The sequence below is a fragment of the Stegostoma tigrinum genome, chromosome 8 (genome assembly GCF_030684315.1).
Source record: "Stegostoma tigrinum isolate sSteTig4 chromosome 8, sSteTig4.hap1, whole genome shotgun sequence".
Lineage (NCBI taxonomy): Eukaryota > Metazoa > Chordata > Chondrichthyes > Orectolobiformes > Stegostomatidae > Stegostoma > Stegostoma tigrinum.
Window position 1 is genome coordinate 96,047,221 of NC_081361.1, and position 17,870 is coordinate 96,065,090.

At 45.5% G+C, this 17,870-nt stretch overlaps 1 protein-coding gene across 18 annotated transcripts in view; it reads left to right on the forward strand.

Annotated features, from left to right (window-relative positions):
• adgrl2a (adhesion G protein-coupled receptor L2a) overlaps positions 1-17,870 on the forward strand; it is a 470,025-nt gene that overhangs the window by 378,828 nt on the left and 73,327 nt on the right. For all 18 annotated transcript variants that reach the window (XM_059648145.1, XM_048538964.2, XM_059648147.1 and 15 more), the window contains 4 exons: positions 2,263-2,446; positions 12,168-12,290; positions 13,445-13,644; positions 16,714-16,887. In XM_059648145.1, coding sequence (XP_059504128.1) covers positions 2,263-2,446; positions 12,168-12,290; positions 13,445-13,644; positions 16,714-16,887 — 681 coding nt within the window. The remainder of the gene's footprint in view (positions 1-2,262; positions 2,447-12,167; positions 12,291-13,444; positions 13,645-16,713; positions 16,888-17,870) is intronic.

Consider the following 17,870-nt stretch of genomic DNA (forward strand, 5'->3'; position numbering starts at 1 on the left):
TGGGCCATAACCTGGTATCACATAACTCCTGACTTTGTTCACCCCAGCCCAGCACCGGCACCTCCATATCACAAAATAATTAGTTTGGTGGCTGATCAATTGGACATAGGTCTTGAGTTTGAAGTTCCATTCAGAGTCTGATAGATGTTTCTGTCCTACTCGCCGAGAGAAAGAGAGACAGCCAGACCTGTCTTGGCTGGCAGATTTTCTGAAGGTCTGTTCTGTGACAAACGACAGTTTAAAATACATCCAAAATTGTTGCAAAAGTAACAAATCCAGCATCTCCTGTCTTAGTGAACGTCACAGATTTCCCCTTTTGACCTTCGAGTTGTAAGAAAGCGAACCGGTTCAGTCTCTGCAATACAGCAGCAACCAAACTTTCATTTTTCCCAGTTTGCATTCCAAAGAAATATATGTAATCCTTACCAAGGGAGTCAAGGGTTGCGGGCATCAAGCAAGAAAGTGGATTTCAAATCAAGCACAATCTGCTTGAATAGTGGCATAGACTCGAAGGTGGCCCAGTTCTTATGATCTTCCAGGTCTTCAAATGCCTTCAAAAGCCATCTTTTAATGTACCTTTTAGACTATATCTTTGCATGTTTCAACTAAATCCTCTGAGCTGCTTCTTGCTGTCTCCTCTGTCCTTTCAGAACCCCTCAAAATGTTTTTTTTGGAACTGCCTTGGAATGTTTCATTCCATTAAACAATAGCAACTTGGGATGTTTACAGTGGAACATAATCTGTTTCATGCAGGGCGATATCTGCAAACATAACTTGTGAGGAAAAGAGATATTAAGGCATTTGGCCAAACACTTTCAAATGAAAGCTAAATGCTGCAGAAATTGGAAATCTGAAATAAACACGTAGAATGCTTTGAGAAACACAGCAGGCCTGGCAGCATCTGTAGTGGGAGAAACAGAGTTAGCATTTCAAATCCAGTTTGACATTTTTTTTTCCCAGAGTTCTGAATAAATCATTCTGGGCACAAAACATTGACTCTGTTTCTCTTATTCCATGGATGCTGCCAGACCTGCTGAGATTCTCCATAGTCCTCTGTTTCACCGAAAGCTTTGTTGAAGCTAGAGGGACTGTCTTAAAAGAAGAAAGGAATATAAAGTGGTAGAAAGGTTGAGTGATGAAATTCCAGAGCTTGGGGCCCAGGGTATTTTAACAATAATTGCAAATAAAACACCCAAGAGGCCAGAATTAGAGGAATGCGGTTGCCTCAGAAAACTGAGGTTAGAGAAGATTATAGAGAAGGGAAGAAGACTTCACCATGGAGAGATTTGAAAATAATGACATTTTTTTAGTGAAACAGTGTTGCTTCCTAAAGAGGCAGCATCATTTTCAAGGTCAGAAGAGCGAGCCTTGATGTGAACTGAACACAGTGTTGGATCATTTTTTTTTCCCTGGATCATAGGGAGGCTGAGAGGTGACCTTGGAGAAGTTTATAAAATCAAGAGGAGTATAGATAGAGTTGATGGTACTTGCCTTGTCCCTAGGATGGGGGATTTCAAGGGAAGGGGGTGCATTTTTAAGGTGAGAGGAGAAAATTAAACAAGAAATGGGGCAAATTTTTTTTGCACAGAGAGTGGTCTGTGTGTGCAATAAACTTCGTGAGGAGGTGGTGGATGTGGGTACAGTTACAACGTTTAAAAGACGTTTGGATAAGTAAATGAATCGGAAAGTTTGACAGGATATGGACCAGGGGCGGGCAGGTGGCAGTAGACTGGTTTGGGATTATGTTCAGCATGGACTGGTTGGGCAGAATATCTGTTTCTGTGCTGTATGACTGTATAACTTCAAGTACATACTTTTTTTGTGAATGAATACAAAACACATAGAAGGCAGAATATGGGTTACAAGCCAGGAGGACTTTGAAATTTTTGTTTCTCCTTCCTAAAATCAGACCATAACTTGGCATTGACTACTTTCCGTGGAAGCAAATTCCCCTGGTTCACAACTCTTGGGGGAAAAGAAAACTTATTTTCATCTCAGTCCTAAATAGCCTACCCCATATCTTTCAACTGTGACCACCCCCCCCCCCCCCCCCCCCCCCCCCCCCCCACCGGCCCTGGTTCTGGTCTCCCCCCATCCCCGCCCAACAGAAACATTCTTCCTGCATTATTTTGGAGACTCCCCCAAGTAGACCAAAAGATTCCAATTGTTAACCTGACTCTATGTTTGCGGATGATCCGGGGCAGTACTAATGCCAGCCTTTCTGCCCTCTTCCTCCCCCTCCCCCCCATCTCCCGACGCCAGGCCATCGTGGACACTGTTGACAATCTGCTGAGACCAGAGGCTCTGCAGTCGTGGAAGGACATGAACGCAACAGAACAGGCTCACGCAGCCACGTTGCTGCTTGACACTTTGGAAGAAGGTGCCTTCGTCCTGGCTGATAACCTCATGGAGCCTACCACCGTCACAGTGCCTACTGAGAACATAGGTGAGTGGCTTTGCTCAGCTTACCTTAGCGCAGGTCCGAGGCCAGGCAAGGCATGGGGAATCAGAGCTGGCATGGTCCTCCCTGTTGGATAAAACACAACAGATGTCTTGCATTTTATAGTGCCCTCTACCACAATTGCAGGCAATGGAGTAATTGTTGAGGTATAGACATGTGGTTTGTGTATAGGAAGATCCCAAAAACATCTTTGTTTTCAATCTTTACTCATTCAAAGTAGTTGTTGGCTAGGCCAATTTAGAAAACTGGGAATGGGGTTGGGTGTACATCTCATAGAAACCAATAAAATTTTAATGGAACGAGACTAAAGGGAAAGCAACAAGGACGTTCCTGATGACCAGACAGTCCAGAACCTGGAGGCCCAGGCTAAAGATATGGTATGGCCATTTAGGACAGAGAAGAGGAGATCCTTCCTCATTGGAATTCTCTACCTCAAAGGCTAATTTGTTAGATATATTCAAGAGGGGGCTGGAAGTAAGACATGTGGTGAAAAGGATCAAGGGGTATGGGGAATGAGCAGGAGTGGGATACTGAAATTGCATGACCAGCCATGATCATATTGAACGTTGGTGCAGGGTCGAAGGGCGAATGGCCTATTCCTGCACCTATTTTCTCTGATTCCCAACCATTTCACCACCAGCTGATTCTTATTCAGGATCACTGCATGGTCTCAGTCCACCAGTAGGAACTAACCCAGATACAGGGCGGCACGGTGGCTCTGTGGTTAGCACTGCTGCCTCAAAGCACTGGACACCTGGGTTCAATTTCACCCTCAGGCGACTGTCTGTGGGGAGTTCGCACATTGTCCCCGTGTCCGCGTGGGTTTTCTCTGGGTGCTCCGGTTTCCTCCCACAGTCCAAAGCTGTGCAGATTCAGTGGATTGGCTGTGCTAAATTGCCCATAGTGTCCAGGGATGTGTAGCTTAGGTGGGTTACAGGGGGATGGGTCTGGATGGGATGCTCTGTGGGTCGGTGTGGACTTGTTGGGCTGAAGGGCCTGTTTCCACACTGTGGGGATTCTATGAAGCGGGTCTGTCACCAGCTGGCCTTGACAATATGTAACACCCTGTTGGCAGCTTCACCACCTCAAGCAGGGGCAAACAGTCCCACAATCAAAGGTGTTTTAGCTAACAAGGTGTAGAGCTGGATGAACACAGCAGAACAAGCAGGAAAGCTGACGTTTTCTGAAGAAGGGTCAAGGCCCAAAACGTTAGCTTTCCTGCTCCTCCGATGCTGCTTGGCCTGCTCTGTTCATCCAGTTCTGCACCTCGTTATCTCAGATTCTCCAGCATCTGCAGTTCCTACTATCTCTGAAAGGTATTTAGCTCCTGGTCAAAAGGCTTGACTCACCCCTCCCCTGCCCTTGCTTCTGAATCCCCCTACCCTTCCCTTTGTTACTCCTGACCCAGGTATCTCCTCAAGTCTCTCACCTTTGTCCTGGGTCCGTTGTGGAGAGGCAGAATGGGGGCTGGCTTCCACCTGACAGCAAACATGGCATCCTCCCTGGCATTGCTGGGTACAAGAGCTAATGGCCTCCGATTGACTGGTAATAATCACTGTGTTGGGTCAATATGCCCACCTCCCTCCCACAAAACCCTGATGGATCTTGATTCTTGGGGAAGGCTCACCACCAGCTGATTGGGATAGAGTTTGTTGGGGCTGTTAAGCTGGAATGTGAGACCTCCAGCAGATCCCACTCCTCCCTATTCCTAGAGTACGCTTGAACCTAGGTTTTTGTACCTTAGAGGCATGTGTGCTACCCACTCCTGAAGCTGCACATTGAAGCTTGTGCTGTCGGCTGGCCATTTTGTGACCAGTGCCTCACCACAGACATTGGTGGGAAGGCAGATGGTGAGGATGAGCATTTTTTTCCCCGAGGATAATGAATCTGTGGAATTCTTTACTCCAGAAGGCTGTAGTGATGAGCTTGTTAAGTATATTCAAGGCTGATAGAGATGGATTTTTAATCAGTGAGGGAATGAATTGTTTAGGTGAAAAGGCAGGAAAGTGGAGTTGACGGTGATCAGATCTACTGTGATCTCATTGGACACAAGGTAAACTCAATGGGCTGAATGGCTTGCTTCTGCTCCTACATTTATAGTCTTCTGACCTGACAGGAAACATCAGCATTTCCACTGTGGAACAAAGAAATGTGATCATAAACAGCCCTTTCTTGAACCAAAAAATAAATCTTCAGATCAAGGAGAACTTAGTTGTTCAATGCTAGCCATGCCGAAACAGGGACACACGCAGGACAGACAGGCGGAGATTCAATCTAGTCCTGACACCTCTAAGAGTGAGCGTGAGGCGATAGATGTTCAGATCTCTCCTTACAATTGGCAGACAATGTTTCAGAATAACAAGCCCTTATGCTCAATAGGATTTCAGATTATGCATTCAATAGAATCTGCTTTCCAATCACAAGCAAACAATCTCTGTATCTGATTGTTCCTTGGAAACAGACACCAAAGCATGCATACAGAGCGGAAGTAGCATTAAAGTGACTTGTAATTGCTTTAGAATTGGCTGGTGCACAGTCCAAAAGCAGCAGAACTGCGCTGTCTGCTCAAATAGCACAGACCAGTTCATTTCTTCAACAGAACATTCAAAGCATTGCTGGAATTTAGACTTCTGCTGCGTAAAAATGGCTAATCTCACATATCCTCTTGAGATTTTCTAGAGAACTGGGATGTTGAACTGAGAAGACCACATGGTCCCTCGATGCCGTATTTTGGAATTTAGTCAGATCGCGCCTGATCTGTGCCTTAACTCCTTGTTTCCTTTAGTTTGTGAATTGTGGGTGCTTCTGGTAATTCCAGTTTTTGGTGCCCATCCCGAACTGCCCTTGAGAGCAATGAGGAATCAGCCACATTGCTGTGGGTATCGTATCCCATCTCCTACTCACATGCCCATTTGTCAATCAGACAGGTATTTGTGAGCATAAGTGGTGGTAGGAAGCAGAGGGTAATGGTTGAAGGTTGTTTTTCGGACTGGAGTTAATGTTTCAAGTCCAGTGACACTTTCTTCAGAACTTTAAAAGTATTTTCACGTTAAGCAGGCACACCTCAAACCCAGAGGACTTTGGGTGTGTTCTCTGAATAATTCCTGTTGGAACCCAAGTGGAATGGGAAAATCCCAACATTCATGTCAAATAAAACAGCAATGAACATAGACCGCACCCTGTAATGGTTCACAGCTAACACTGTAACCAGCCTGTAATGGTTCACAGCTAACACTGTAACCAGCCTGTAATGGTTCACAGCTAAAACTGTAACCAGCCTGTAATGGTTCATAGCTAACACTGCGCCCGATCTGTTACAGTTCACAGGGATTGGTGCTGGAACCATTGTTATCTACATAAATGATCTGGATGTGAATGTACAAGGAATGATTAATAAATTTGTGGATAGTTCACAGAATCCCTACAGTGTGGAAACAGACCCTTTGGCCCAATAAGTCCACATTGACCCACAGAGCGTCCCACTCAGACCCATCCCCCTGTAACCCACCTAAGCTACAGATCCCTGAGCACTACAGGCAATTTAGCTAGGCCAATCCACCTGGCCTGCACATCTCTGGACTGCGAGGAAACTAGAGCACCCGGAGGAAACCCACAGAGACGTGGGAAGAATGTGCAAACTCCACGCAGACAGTCGCCCGAGGGTGGAATTGAACACAGATCCCTGACACTGTGAGGCAGCGGTGCTAACCAGTGAGCCACTGAGAAGGCAGGGCAATCTGAAAAATTAGAAGGTAGCATTGATAGCGAAAAAGGTTATCAAAAATTACAGAGAAATCTTGAGCAGATGGGGAAGTGGGCTAAGGACTGACAAATGCAATTCAATACAGACACGTACAAGGTGTTGCCCTTTGGAAAAGCAAACTAGGTAGGACTTATACAGTGATCGATAATGTCCGCAGGAGTGTTGTGGAACAGAGGGATCTGGGAGTACAAGTATACAGTTTGCTCAAAGTGGCATCATATGTAGATAGGATGGTGAAGAAGTCATTTAGCATGCTGGCCTTCATTGGTCGAGGCATTGAGTGTAGGAGTTGGGGCATTATGTTACAGTTGTATAAGTCATTGGTGAGGCTGCCATTGGAGTATTGTGTACAGTTTTGGTCACCCTGTTATAGGAAAGACATTGTTAAACCATAAAGTGTGCAGAGAAGATTGACGAGGATGATGCCAGGATGAGGAGGCCTGTGTTATAGGGAGAGGTCGGCCAGGATAGGACTTTATTCCTTGGAATGTAGGAGAATTGAGGGGTGACCTTATTGAAGTGTTTAAAATCATGAGGGGCATAGATAGGATGAATGCAGGGAAGGGGAATAGAAACCTCAAGGCCGTAGATTTCAGATGAGAAGGATAGATTTAAGAAGATCCTGAGGGGCAACGTCTTGTAGAGAGTGGTACATATATGGAATGGGCTGCCAGAGAACGTGTTTGAGGCAGCTACAGTGGCAACATTTAAAAAATATTTGTGTAGATACATGGATGAGAAGGGTTTAGAGGGATATAGATGAGCTGTGAGCAATTGGAACTAGCTAAGTGGGCACCATGGTCAGCATGGAGCAGTTTGCGTCGAAGGGCCTGTTTCCGTGCTGTATTACTCGATGACTCTGTCACTGTACCAGTGATGGGCTGAATGTCCTCCTTCTGCACTGGAATAATTCTGTGGCTCTTTAAGGACAATGGGGAAAAGGCAGGAAAATGGAGTTGAGGATATTCAGATCAACCATTATCTCATTGAATGGCTGAGCAGACTGGATGGGCCGAATGGCCATTTCTGCTCCTGCCTTCTAAGAGTTGAATATGTTGTAATTTACATCCAAATTTTGCATGTTGTCCATATCAGGAATTGGCTGCTTCATTATCCTCAGATGCTACAAATAGAGTCGAAAATCAGAATTGACAAGCTGCTCCTGATAGCGCAAAGGTCAGCTGGAGAGAACCAAACAGAGGACACTATTCTGAGGGTCTCCACTTGTCACCCCAGTGGAGAACTTCCAATAACCAGAGCCATCTCTGTTTGTGTTTATCATCCTTCCAGGCTATCAAAGAGATTTCCTATTGACCCTTGTTAACCCCCGTTTTACTTCATCTGTCTGGTGTCACACTCAGACCAAATACTGCGACAACACTGTGGTCAAATAATCTCCTCTTCTGTTTATGAAATTCAGCTCCTTTGTATGTGTATGGATCAGGGTTGGGATACGGGATTTAGTCTTGAAAGCACTTGAATTGGGCTGAGTCTGAGTTGAGAGACGCCACTGAGTCATAGATGTCTACAGCACAGAAAAAGGCCCTTCAGCCCATTAATTGACGGCTCCCTCAATCACTACCATCAGTGAGGACTGCAGGCCGATGGTGAAGGCAATAAACAGCCAGCTCAGATTTATTCTGTTTGATGGGAGCATAACCAGTTGAACATATGATTTTCCAGTGCTGTTGTGCTACTGGAATAGAGGTATTATCACTAGACTGTTAAAACAGAGAACCAGATAATGTTCTGGGAACGTATATTATTATTGCAGAAAATTTATGGGGAATTAAGAATCTAATGATGACCATGAATGCATTGCCAATTGTTGGAAAAACCCATCTGGTTCACTAATGCCCTTGAGGGAAGGAAACTGCCATCCTTACCTGATCTGGCCTACATGTGACTCCAGACCCACAGCAATGTGGTTGACTCATAACTGCCCTCTTGACAATAAATGCTAGCCTAGCCAGTGACACTTACATCCTGTGAATTAATAAAGGAAGTTAGGTTGGTTTCTTTTCAGCTAATTTTGGATGATCGAAGAGAAATCTGATCGAAACGTGACAGAAAAATCTTACCCATTTGCTATTTCTGGCCAAATAATAAGTACAGTTTAAAGGGCGTTAATTGCAGACTCTCTGGGACTGGGAAAACACAGTGAGATTTTATTTTTCCCCATTAAGGCATTGGTGAAAAGTATCAAGAGGAAATCTATCTTCATTCTCTTCACAGATTGTGCAAAATGTATGTATAGAATAAATGGCATTGTTTCATTTTTATGTCTGGTAAAGTAGCAGATATATTTTGCTTGTAATTAAATTCAAGCTGCAGGGCAGAAATTATACAGTTTCACTGTCATACATGCAGTCGGGTGGACACAGAGAACACAATTTCAAATTCTACCATTGGAACTTGAGAATTTGAATTCATTTATCTTACATAAAATAAAATACCTCCTATCAGAAAATCGGTTTTAGAAAACCGTTATGCTTCACTGATATTCTTTAAGGAAACAAATTGTCCTGGGGTGAATTTTACAGAGTTTCTCACTCTCCCAGCGCAAAAACTTGGTGGGGAGCCTAAGTTACAATTCTGACGGATGTTTCCTGACCGGTGAGTGAATCAATTGAAAGCTGAACCTCTCCCCCAATTTTCTTGGGTACTGATCCTGCCTCAAAAGGTTCCCAGCTGAGAGGCACGAAGCAGAAGCTGTGGGAAAAAGCTCAGCAGGTCCGGCAGCATCAGTGAAGAAAAAGAAAAATCAGAGTTAACGTTTTTGGGTCCGGTGACCCTTCCTCAGAACTGCCCAGTCTCGTGAAATGGTCAACGACTCTGCAGCCTCATAAGTGCCAGTCGAGACAATGAGGGCATCTAACAACAAGCAATGCCTTAAATCATTTTAATAACTTTAAACATCACGTAGATTGGGAAAACCAAATTGCCAAAGGTAGCCACAAGGAAGGATTCACATAATGCATTCAGGACACTTTCCTAGGACATTATGTTACAGATCCAATTAGGCAACAGGCATTTTGAAGAAGGGTCACTGGACCCGAAACATTAACTCTGCTTCATTGCCACAGATGCTGCCAGACCTGCTGAATCTTTCCAGCAATATCTGTTTTGGTTTCTGATTCCCAGCACCTGCAAATTCTTTCTTTTTTTGTATGTTTAGGGAGCAGGCAATTTTGGATTTGGTAATGTATAATGCAGAAAATTTAATAAATGATCTCAAGAGTTTAAAAAAAAACCCAGGAACAGTGACCACACCAGGTTAGAATTAGTGTTCAGTTTGAGACTGGGAAGCTTGGGTCAGAATCACCTGTGCTAAACTGAAATAAGGGTAGTTGTAAAAGAATGAGATGGCTGGAGTGGACTGGGAAAGACATTTTGTTCAAGACAGTTGAGGAGCAACGATAAGTGTTGAATAAAATCAACTTAGAGCGAAGAAATATCACAGTGCGGAAGAAGGATTCTAGGAATGAGATAAACTGAATATAGTTAATCAAGGAAGCGAAGCATAGTATCTAGCATATAGCACAGTAAAGATTTCTGGAGAGCCAGAGGACAGGGGAAGTTTTAAAAACCAACAAAAGGTGACTTTTAAAACAGGAGAAAATACCCTTTGAGGGAAAACTAGTTAGCAAAATAGAAAATGGACAGTAAGAACTTATTTAAAGAAGAACATTGAGGCCAAAGTGAAGATAAGCCATTTAGAAAATGAGGCTGAGGAAATTTAAAAAATGGGGAACCACAAAATAGAGATGTTGATTCAATAGTTTGTGTCAGTCTTCATGGTGGAGCAAATTAATAACATTCCAAAAATTCTGAAAAATGAAGGGGTTAAAGGAAGTAGTGGTGGAGATATTGGATGCACTGGTGGAAGTTTTCCAATAATTCTTAGATTTTAGAAAAGCCCTAGAGGCTTGAAAAACTGCGCTTATGCAAAAAGGGGGACACACAAAAAAAAAGCAGACAACTTTCGGCCAGTCAGCGTAGCACCTGTGATTTGGAAAATGTTAGAGCCTATTAAAAAGGATGTAATAGCAGAGCATTTTGAAGTAATGAAGCAGAGTCAGCACAGTTTCATGCCTGAAAAATTAATGGGAATTCTTTGAAAAGGTAGCAAGCAGGGTAGATAAATCGACAGTAAATGGAATACATTTTAATTTCCAAAAGGCATTCGATAAGGTACTACCCATTAGGTTATTTGATTGTATAAGGGCCCATGGTGTTGGGGTTGGTATATTAGCATAGATAGAGAGTTGACAAACTAATATAAATCAGGGAGTTGATTTCACAGATAACAAACTGTAACTAGTGATGTGTCAAAGGGACTAGTGCCTGGGCACCAATTATTTTCAATGTGAATTAATGTTCCAGGTTTGTGAACAGCACAAAAATAGGTGGGAAGACAAGTACTGAAGATGACAAAAGACTCTGCAGAGGAATGCAGACAGGTTAAGTGAGTGGTCAAAATCTGGAATATACCATGTCAAAACGTAAGGCTATTGACTTTGCAGGAGGAATAGAAGTGGCGAATATTATTTAAATGGAGAAAGACTGTAGAAATCTCTAACACAAAGGGTTTTAGGCACTCTTGTGCCTGAATTGTGAAAAGCTGGCATCCATGTTCAGTGGATAATAGGGAAGGCAAGTGGAATATTGGGAATGTTGACTCATATTTTCCAAAAGAGTGGAATAGTGGGGAACCTTGACAAAACTATAGAAGACATTCATTTAAACACTGCTAGAATATTGTAAACGGTTTTGGGCCCTTATCTGAAGAAAGACAATATTGACATTGGAGGCAGTCCAGAGAAGGTTCACTAGGTTGATCCTAAGGATAGGAGGACTGTCTTCTGAGGAGAGGTTTGTTGGGTTGGGCTTGTACTCATTAAAGTTTAGGAAAATGAGACGGTCTTATTGAAACATAAGATTTTCCAGGGACTTGGCAAGGTGGAACTAGAGAGGTTGTTTCATTGAGTGGGAGAATCTATGACAGGAGGGCATAATGGGTCGCCAATTGCAGGCAGAAATGAGGAGGAATTTTCTTGTCAGAGGAAAATGAATTTGTGAAAATTCTTAATGCAGAGTGCTGTTGGGGCTGGGTCATCCAGTATGTTTGAAGAAAAAAAACAACTTATTTTCATTCATTTATGGGATGTAGGTCCTGACAGAAAAGTCAGCGTTTACTGCCCATCCCTATTTGCCCAGAGGGTAGTTAAGGATTAACAAAATTGTTGTGCGTGTGGAATCACATTTTGGCAGATTGAGAATGCAGGCAGATTTCCTTGCCTAAAGGATAGAAATGAAACAGATGGATTTTCACAACAATGGTGACCAATTTTAATAAATATTTTGTTGAATTCACATCTTGCCAAGATGAGATTCGAACATGTGCACTCTTACACAAACGCTTGTAGACACACACACACTCTCACACACATGCGCATTCACATACATACAGACACACAGTCTTACATACATACTCGCACAGATAAACTGACAAGCACTCGTGCGCATGCGTACATGCATACTGTCACACACACTCAAATACACACACACACTCATACGCACACGCTCGCATGCACACACAAACACTCTCACACACTCGAATACACACACATGCTCTCACACATGCTTAAATACACTGTCACACACACATACACACACACATTCAAATACACATACGCTCGCGCACACACACACACACACACACACACGCTCAAATACACTCACACACGCTCAAATACACTCTCTCTCACACACACGCACGCACGCACACACATGCATGCACACGTGCACACGCAGCCCAGTGGTGATTTTCCGGCACAAGTTATGTCTGGTGGTCTTTCATGTGAGTGCATGGTTTATTTCAAAAAATTCTGTCTTTTTTTGTCTTCCCCCTGCTTCCTCCACACAATGGTGCCGAGCCAGTTTTGGAGGTTGGCTTGCTGATTACAGAGGGCCAGGTGAAGGATCTGAGGTTTCCCCAGGGCTATATGGGTGGGAACTCGATCCACCTTTCAGGCAACACCATCAAGCAGAACAGCCGAACTGGTAAGTGAAGGATGCGGGAAACTTTGCTCGAGTAAGGATTGTAGCTGTACACTTTCAAATAAAATGTTCCTTCCCTCCCCCTCAAGCCCCTTCCTCTGATGTGAAGTAGCCCCTGTTTCAATTGGTTTTCTTTAACCGTGGGTTATTGGCATAGTCAGTCCAACACCAAAGAAAGCCACGCTGCCCATTAAAGTCCTGGGGGAAATGGTTCTCCATATCCATGTTGAATGTTTTTGGTTGCAACCCTTCTTTAGTTTTTATTTTCTTTGAAGGGGTGCCTCCTAAAGCTCTGGTTGCAATTCAGCCCCACATTCCGAGTATGAGGGCACCCTGTGTGGGGAGGGACAAGCAGGTTAGTGAGTTTGACCCTGGGTCTGGCCAAAGTGACCATTAACAGCTTCAGATAGCAGGCCTTGGAGAGGGTCTTGTGCCTAACTGCCTTCCCTCTCTGTCAAGGTCATGTCCACACTTGGGTGACCCTGGAGAGGAAGCCACTGGCGCGATAGAGGCCTTCAGAGACGAGGGGGCACCTCAGGAGCTGGAGTGCCCCAGATCATGTCGCTTTGAATGACTAAGTTTAGGTAGCAGTTTCAAGGTTTTGCTGCTTAAAAGGTTCTACCTAAAACAATTCTGTGTCTCTTGCTCAATCATCTCTCCCTCAGCTATTTTATCTTGTCCTAATGGAACTAGTATTTTTTTTGTTTGTCTTATCTACACCTGTCATAATCTTTTACAAAATTAATTCACAATGGACAGAGGACCATTGGCATTCTTCTCCTCAGAACTAGGCATATCGGGCATATAGAGATGAAAACCACTGAGTGAACCATAGCTACCTTCTTGCTCCTGATATTTGTGTAAAATGCCTGAAGATTCTCCTTAATCCTATTTGCCAAGGACATTTCACGGCCTCTTTCAGCCCTTCTACTTCCTTGTTTAGGCTTGTTCCTGCTTCGCTTACATTCATCAACAGCCTCATCTGATTTCAGTTTCTGATACCCTTAAATATGTTTCTTTTTCTTTTTGAAAAGGCTTTCAGTATCTCTTCAGGGGTTCAAGGGAGAACTACTTTGGTTGTGTTTTTTTTAAAGATCTTGAGACTTATTGAGAGTTTGTGCCCCTGTTTGCACCCATCCTTGTCCCGGCCTGTGCAGCAAAACTGGTCTTCACTCTGTACAAGAGCCTGGGGCAGTTCCTGACCACGGAGAACGCAACCATCAAGATGGCGGGCGATGGGACTGGGCGGAACTACTCCATTGCAGTGAACTCCCACATCATCGCGGCTTCCATCAACAAGGAGTCCAGCCGCATCTATGTGACAGAACCAGTGGCCTTCACCCTGGCACACATTGATGTAAGTCTGCCCACAAAGCCCTGAACAACAGAAAAGCCACCACAACCTTATCACAACAGCAGGCTGCTCTCTCATTGGAAGAGAAATGATTGGTGGTGAGAGCTATCTGAGGATCTGCATACTTCAGGCAAGGGGAGAGGTTGACAAGGAGATCCCTTCAAGGTAACATGGCACCCACCTTTAGGTCAGCACGCTGGTTCAGCGGTTAGCACTGCTGTTCCACGGCTCCAGGGATTCAGTTCCACCCTCGGGCAACTGTCTGTGTGGAGTATACACATTCTCCCTGCGTCTGCATGGATTTCCTCCAGGTCCTCCCACAGTCCAAAGATGTGCAGATTAGGTGGATTGGCCTTGCTAAATTGCCCATAATGCTTGGGGGTCTGTAGATTAGGGGGATGGGTCTGGGTGGGATCCTCCAAGGGCCAGTGTGGACTTGTTGGGCCAAAGGGCGTGTTTCCACACTGCAGGGACTCTATGAACCTACTACTTATGTAACATCAGCTGAAGCAGGAATTGAACCGTTCAGTTCACCTGGGCCATCTCCAGCACATCCCTCACCTTCCTGGACCTCTCAGTCTCCATCTCAGGCAACCAGCTTGTAACTGATGTCCATTTCAAGCCCACCGACTCCCACAGCTACCTAGAATACACCTCCTCCCCCCCACCCTCCTGCAAAAATTCCATCCCCTATTCCCAATTCCTCCGCCTCCGCCGCATCTGCTCCCACGATAAGACATTCCACTCCCGCACATCCCAGATGTCCAAGTTCTTTAAGGACCGCAACTTTGCCCCACGGTGATCGAGAACGCCCTTGACCGCGTCTCCCGCGACACATCCCTCACACCCCGCCCCCGCCACAACCGCCCCAAGAGGATCCCCCTCGTTCTCACACACCACCCTACCAACCTCCAGATACAACGCATTATCCTCCGACACTTCCGCCATTTACAATCCGACCCCACCACCCAAGACATTTTTCCATCCCCTCCCCTGTCTGCTTTCCGGAGAGACCACTCTCTCCGTGACTCCCTTGTTCGCTCCACACTGCCCTCCAACCCCACCACACCCGGCACCTTCCCCTGCAACCGCAGGAAATGCTACACTTGTCCCCACACCTCCTCCCTCACCCCCATCCCAGGCCCCAAGATGACATTCCACATCAAGCAGAGGTTCACCTGCACATCTGCCAATGTGGTATACTGCATCCACTGTACCCGGTGTGGCTTCCTCTACATTGGGGAAACCAAGCGGAGGCTTGGGGACCGCTTTGCAGAACACCTCTGCTCAGTTCGCAAAAAACAACTGCACCTCCCAGTCGCAAACCATTTCCACTCCCCCTCCCATTCTCTTGATGACATGTCCATCATGGGCCTCCTGCACTGCCACAATGATGCCACCCGAAGGTTGCAGGAACAGCAACTCATATTCCGCCTGGGAACCCTGCAGCCCAATGGTATCAATGTGGACTTCACCAGTTTCAAAATCTCCCCTTCCCCTACTGCATCCCTAAACCAGCCCAGTTCGTCCCCTCCCCCCACTGCACCACACAACCAGCCCAGCTCTTCCCCCCCACCCACTGCATCCCAAAACCAGTCCAACCTGTCTCTGCCTCCCTAACCGGTTCTTCCTCTCACCCATCCCTTCCTCCCACCCCAAGCCGCGCCCCCCGCTACCTACTAACCTCATCCCACCTCCTTGACCTGTCCGTCTTCCCTGGACTGACCTATCCCCTCCCTACCTCCCCACCTACACCCTCTCCACCTATCTTCTTTACTCTCCATCTTCGGTCCGCCTCCCCCTCTCTCCCTATTTATTCCAGTTCCCTCCCCCCATCCCCCTCTCTGATGAAGGGTCCAGGCCCGAAACGTCAGCTTTTGTGCTCCTGAGATGCTGCTTGGCCTGCTGTGTTCATCCAGCCTCACATTTTATTATCATTGAACCCGCAGCTGTTGGTATTACTCTGCAACACGAGCCAACCTTTTTACCCCAATAGCCAGTTCATCAGTGCAATATTGACAAGAATTGGAACGTATCTCTTCTGTTTTTACTTGTTGCAAGAAGAGTTAGTTTGATCATGGGACAGGCCTGAGTGGCGCTGAGGATGGAATTGTGAAATGGTGGTGTTGCTGACCCAGTAATCCAGGGGTCTGCAGCTAGTGTTGTGGACAGGAACTCAAGTTTCACCAGAGCAGCTGGTACAATTTCAATTCAATAAATCTGGAATGATGGGCATTTGCAGCACCATGGTAGTGACTGACCATCTGAAGCAGGAGCCCCGGGTTCAAGTCCCGACTGCTTCAGAGGTGTGTAAAGCATCTCAAAACAGTCAAATTGGACAAATGTCAGAATCTGAAGTAGAAGCGAGGTGCCGGTGGCGCAATGGTAGCGACTGTCCCTCTGAGTCAGGAGGCTTGAGTTCAAATCCCATCTGCCCCAAAAATGTGTTGTGACATTTCTGAACAGGTTGACTAGAAATTTGTATCGGGAAAGCCAAAATCAGTAAATGCTGGTCGTAGGACTGCTTTTGATTGTCGTGAAAACTTATCTGGCTCACTACTGCCTTCAGAGAAGGAAATCAGCCTGACGTAGCTGGTGTGGCCTGGCCCATATGTGACTCCAGACCTACAGCCATGGGGTTGATTTGTAACTGTGCCTTGTTAGATACCTACCCCCCATGAATGAAGCAGAGGTAATGCAACCTGGTGGTTGAGGTAAAAATTAAGTTTAAATTGCAATTGAATTTGTGAGCTGAGAGATAACGGGAACTGCAGATGCTGGAAAATCCAAGATAACAAGGTGTGGAGCTGGATGAACACAGCAGGCCCAGCAGCATCTCAGGAGCAGGAAAGCTAACATTTCAGGCCTGGACCCTTCATCAGAGAGGGTCATCATCATCTGATGAAGGGTCTAGGCCTGAAACGTCAGCTTTTGTGCTCCTGAGATGCTGCTTGGCCTGCTGTGTTCATCCAGCTCCACACCTTGTTATCTTGGATTTGTTAGCTTCTGTGTCGAAAATCAGTGAATGTTTGAATATTGTCTCTTTTCTCTCCCTTGCACCTCTTCCTTCAGCCTGACAATTACTTCAATGCCAATTGCTCATTCTGGAGTTACTCCGAGCGTACCATGACAGGTTTCTGGTCTACTCAGGGGTGCAAACTGATTGACACCAACAGGACTCACACCAAATGTGAGTGTCGGCACCTGACCAACTTTGCAATCATCATGGCCCACAAGGAAATTGAGGTGAGTCACCAATGAGGGGAGGCAGTAGCCTAGTGCGACTATCATTAGACTATGTCAGCTGATGTTCTGAGGACCTGGGTTCAAATCTTGCCAGAGCAGTTCAGGTGTTTGGAATTAAGAACCTGCTGATGACTGTGAAACCATTGCCAATTGTCAGGGGAAAAACCCATTTGGTTCACTAACGTTCTTCACGGAAGGAGATCTGCCATACTTAGCTGGTCTGACCTACATGTGACCCCAGGCCCACAGCAATGGGGTTGACTCTCCGTTACCCTCTGAAATGGCTTAATAAACAACTCAGTTCAAGGGCATCTTGGGACGGGCAGTAAATATTTGCCAGCCAGCTATGCCCACATCTCGTGGGTGAATTAAAAAGAAAAGTTTGTCTTAACCTGGGGAACAGTCAACAAAGATGGAACGAGTCTTTTTTTTCTCCACCTTGCGCACCAATCCTACAGCTGGTGGGGCGAGCTGTCTTGTTTTTCTGAAGCACGTGAGAAAAGCCCTGGCAGAGTAAGGTAGACAGGAAAATGTTCCCACTGGCAGGAAGGTCAGTAACCAGAGGACACAGATTTACAATAGTCGGCAAAAAAAAACCCAGAGAGGGAGTTGAGGAGAACCAGTTTTTGCGCAACGAGTTGTTACAGTATGAGCTGCAATGCCCTAAAGGAGGATGGAAGCAGTCACAATGGTTTTCAAAATGTGAATTGGATAAATTCTTGCATTATGACTCACTGAGGTAGCACACTGGAAATCGAGCCCAACTATTCACAGAGTTGTCACAAGGAACAAAGCAGAACAATGGACAATGACAGCACAGGAACAGACCCTTCAACCCTCCAAGCCTGTGCCAACACATTTTGTCCGTCCATTCTAAAACTGTCTTCACTTGCAGGATCCGTATTCCTCTTCCCTTCCCATTCTTGTATTCGTCCAGGTGTTTCTTGCACACTGCTCTTGTGTCTGCTTCCACCACCCCCCCT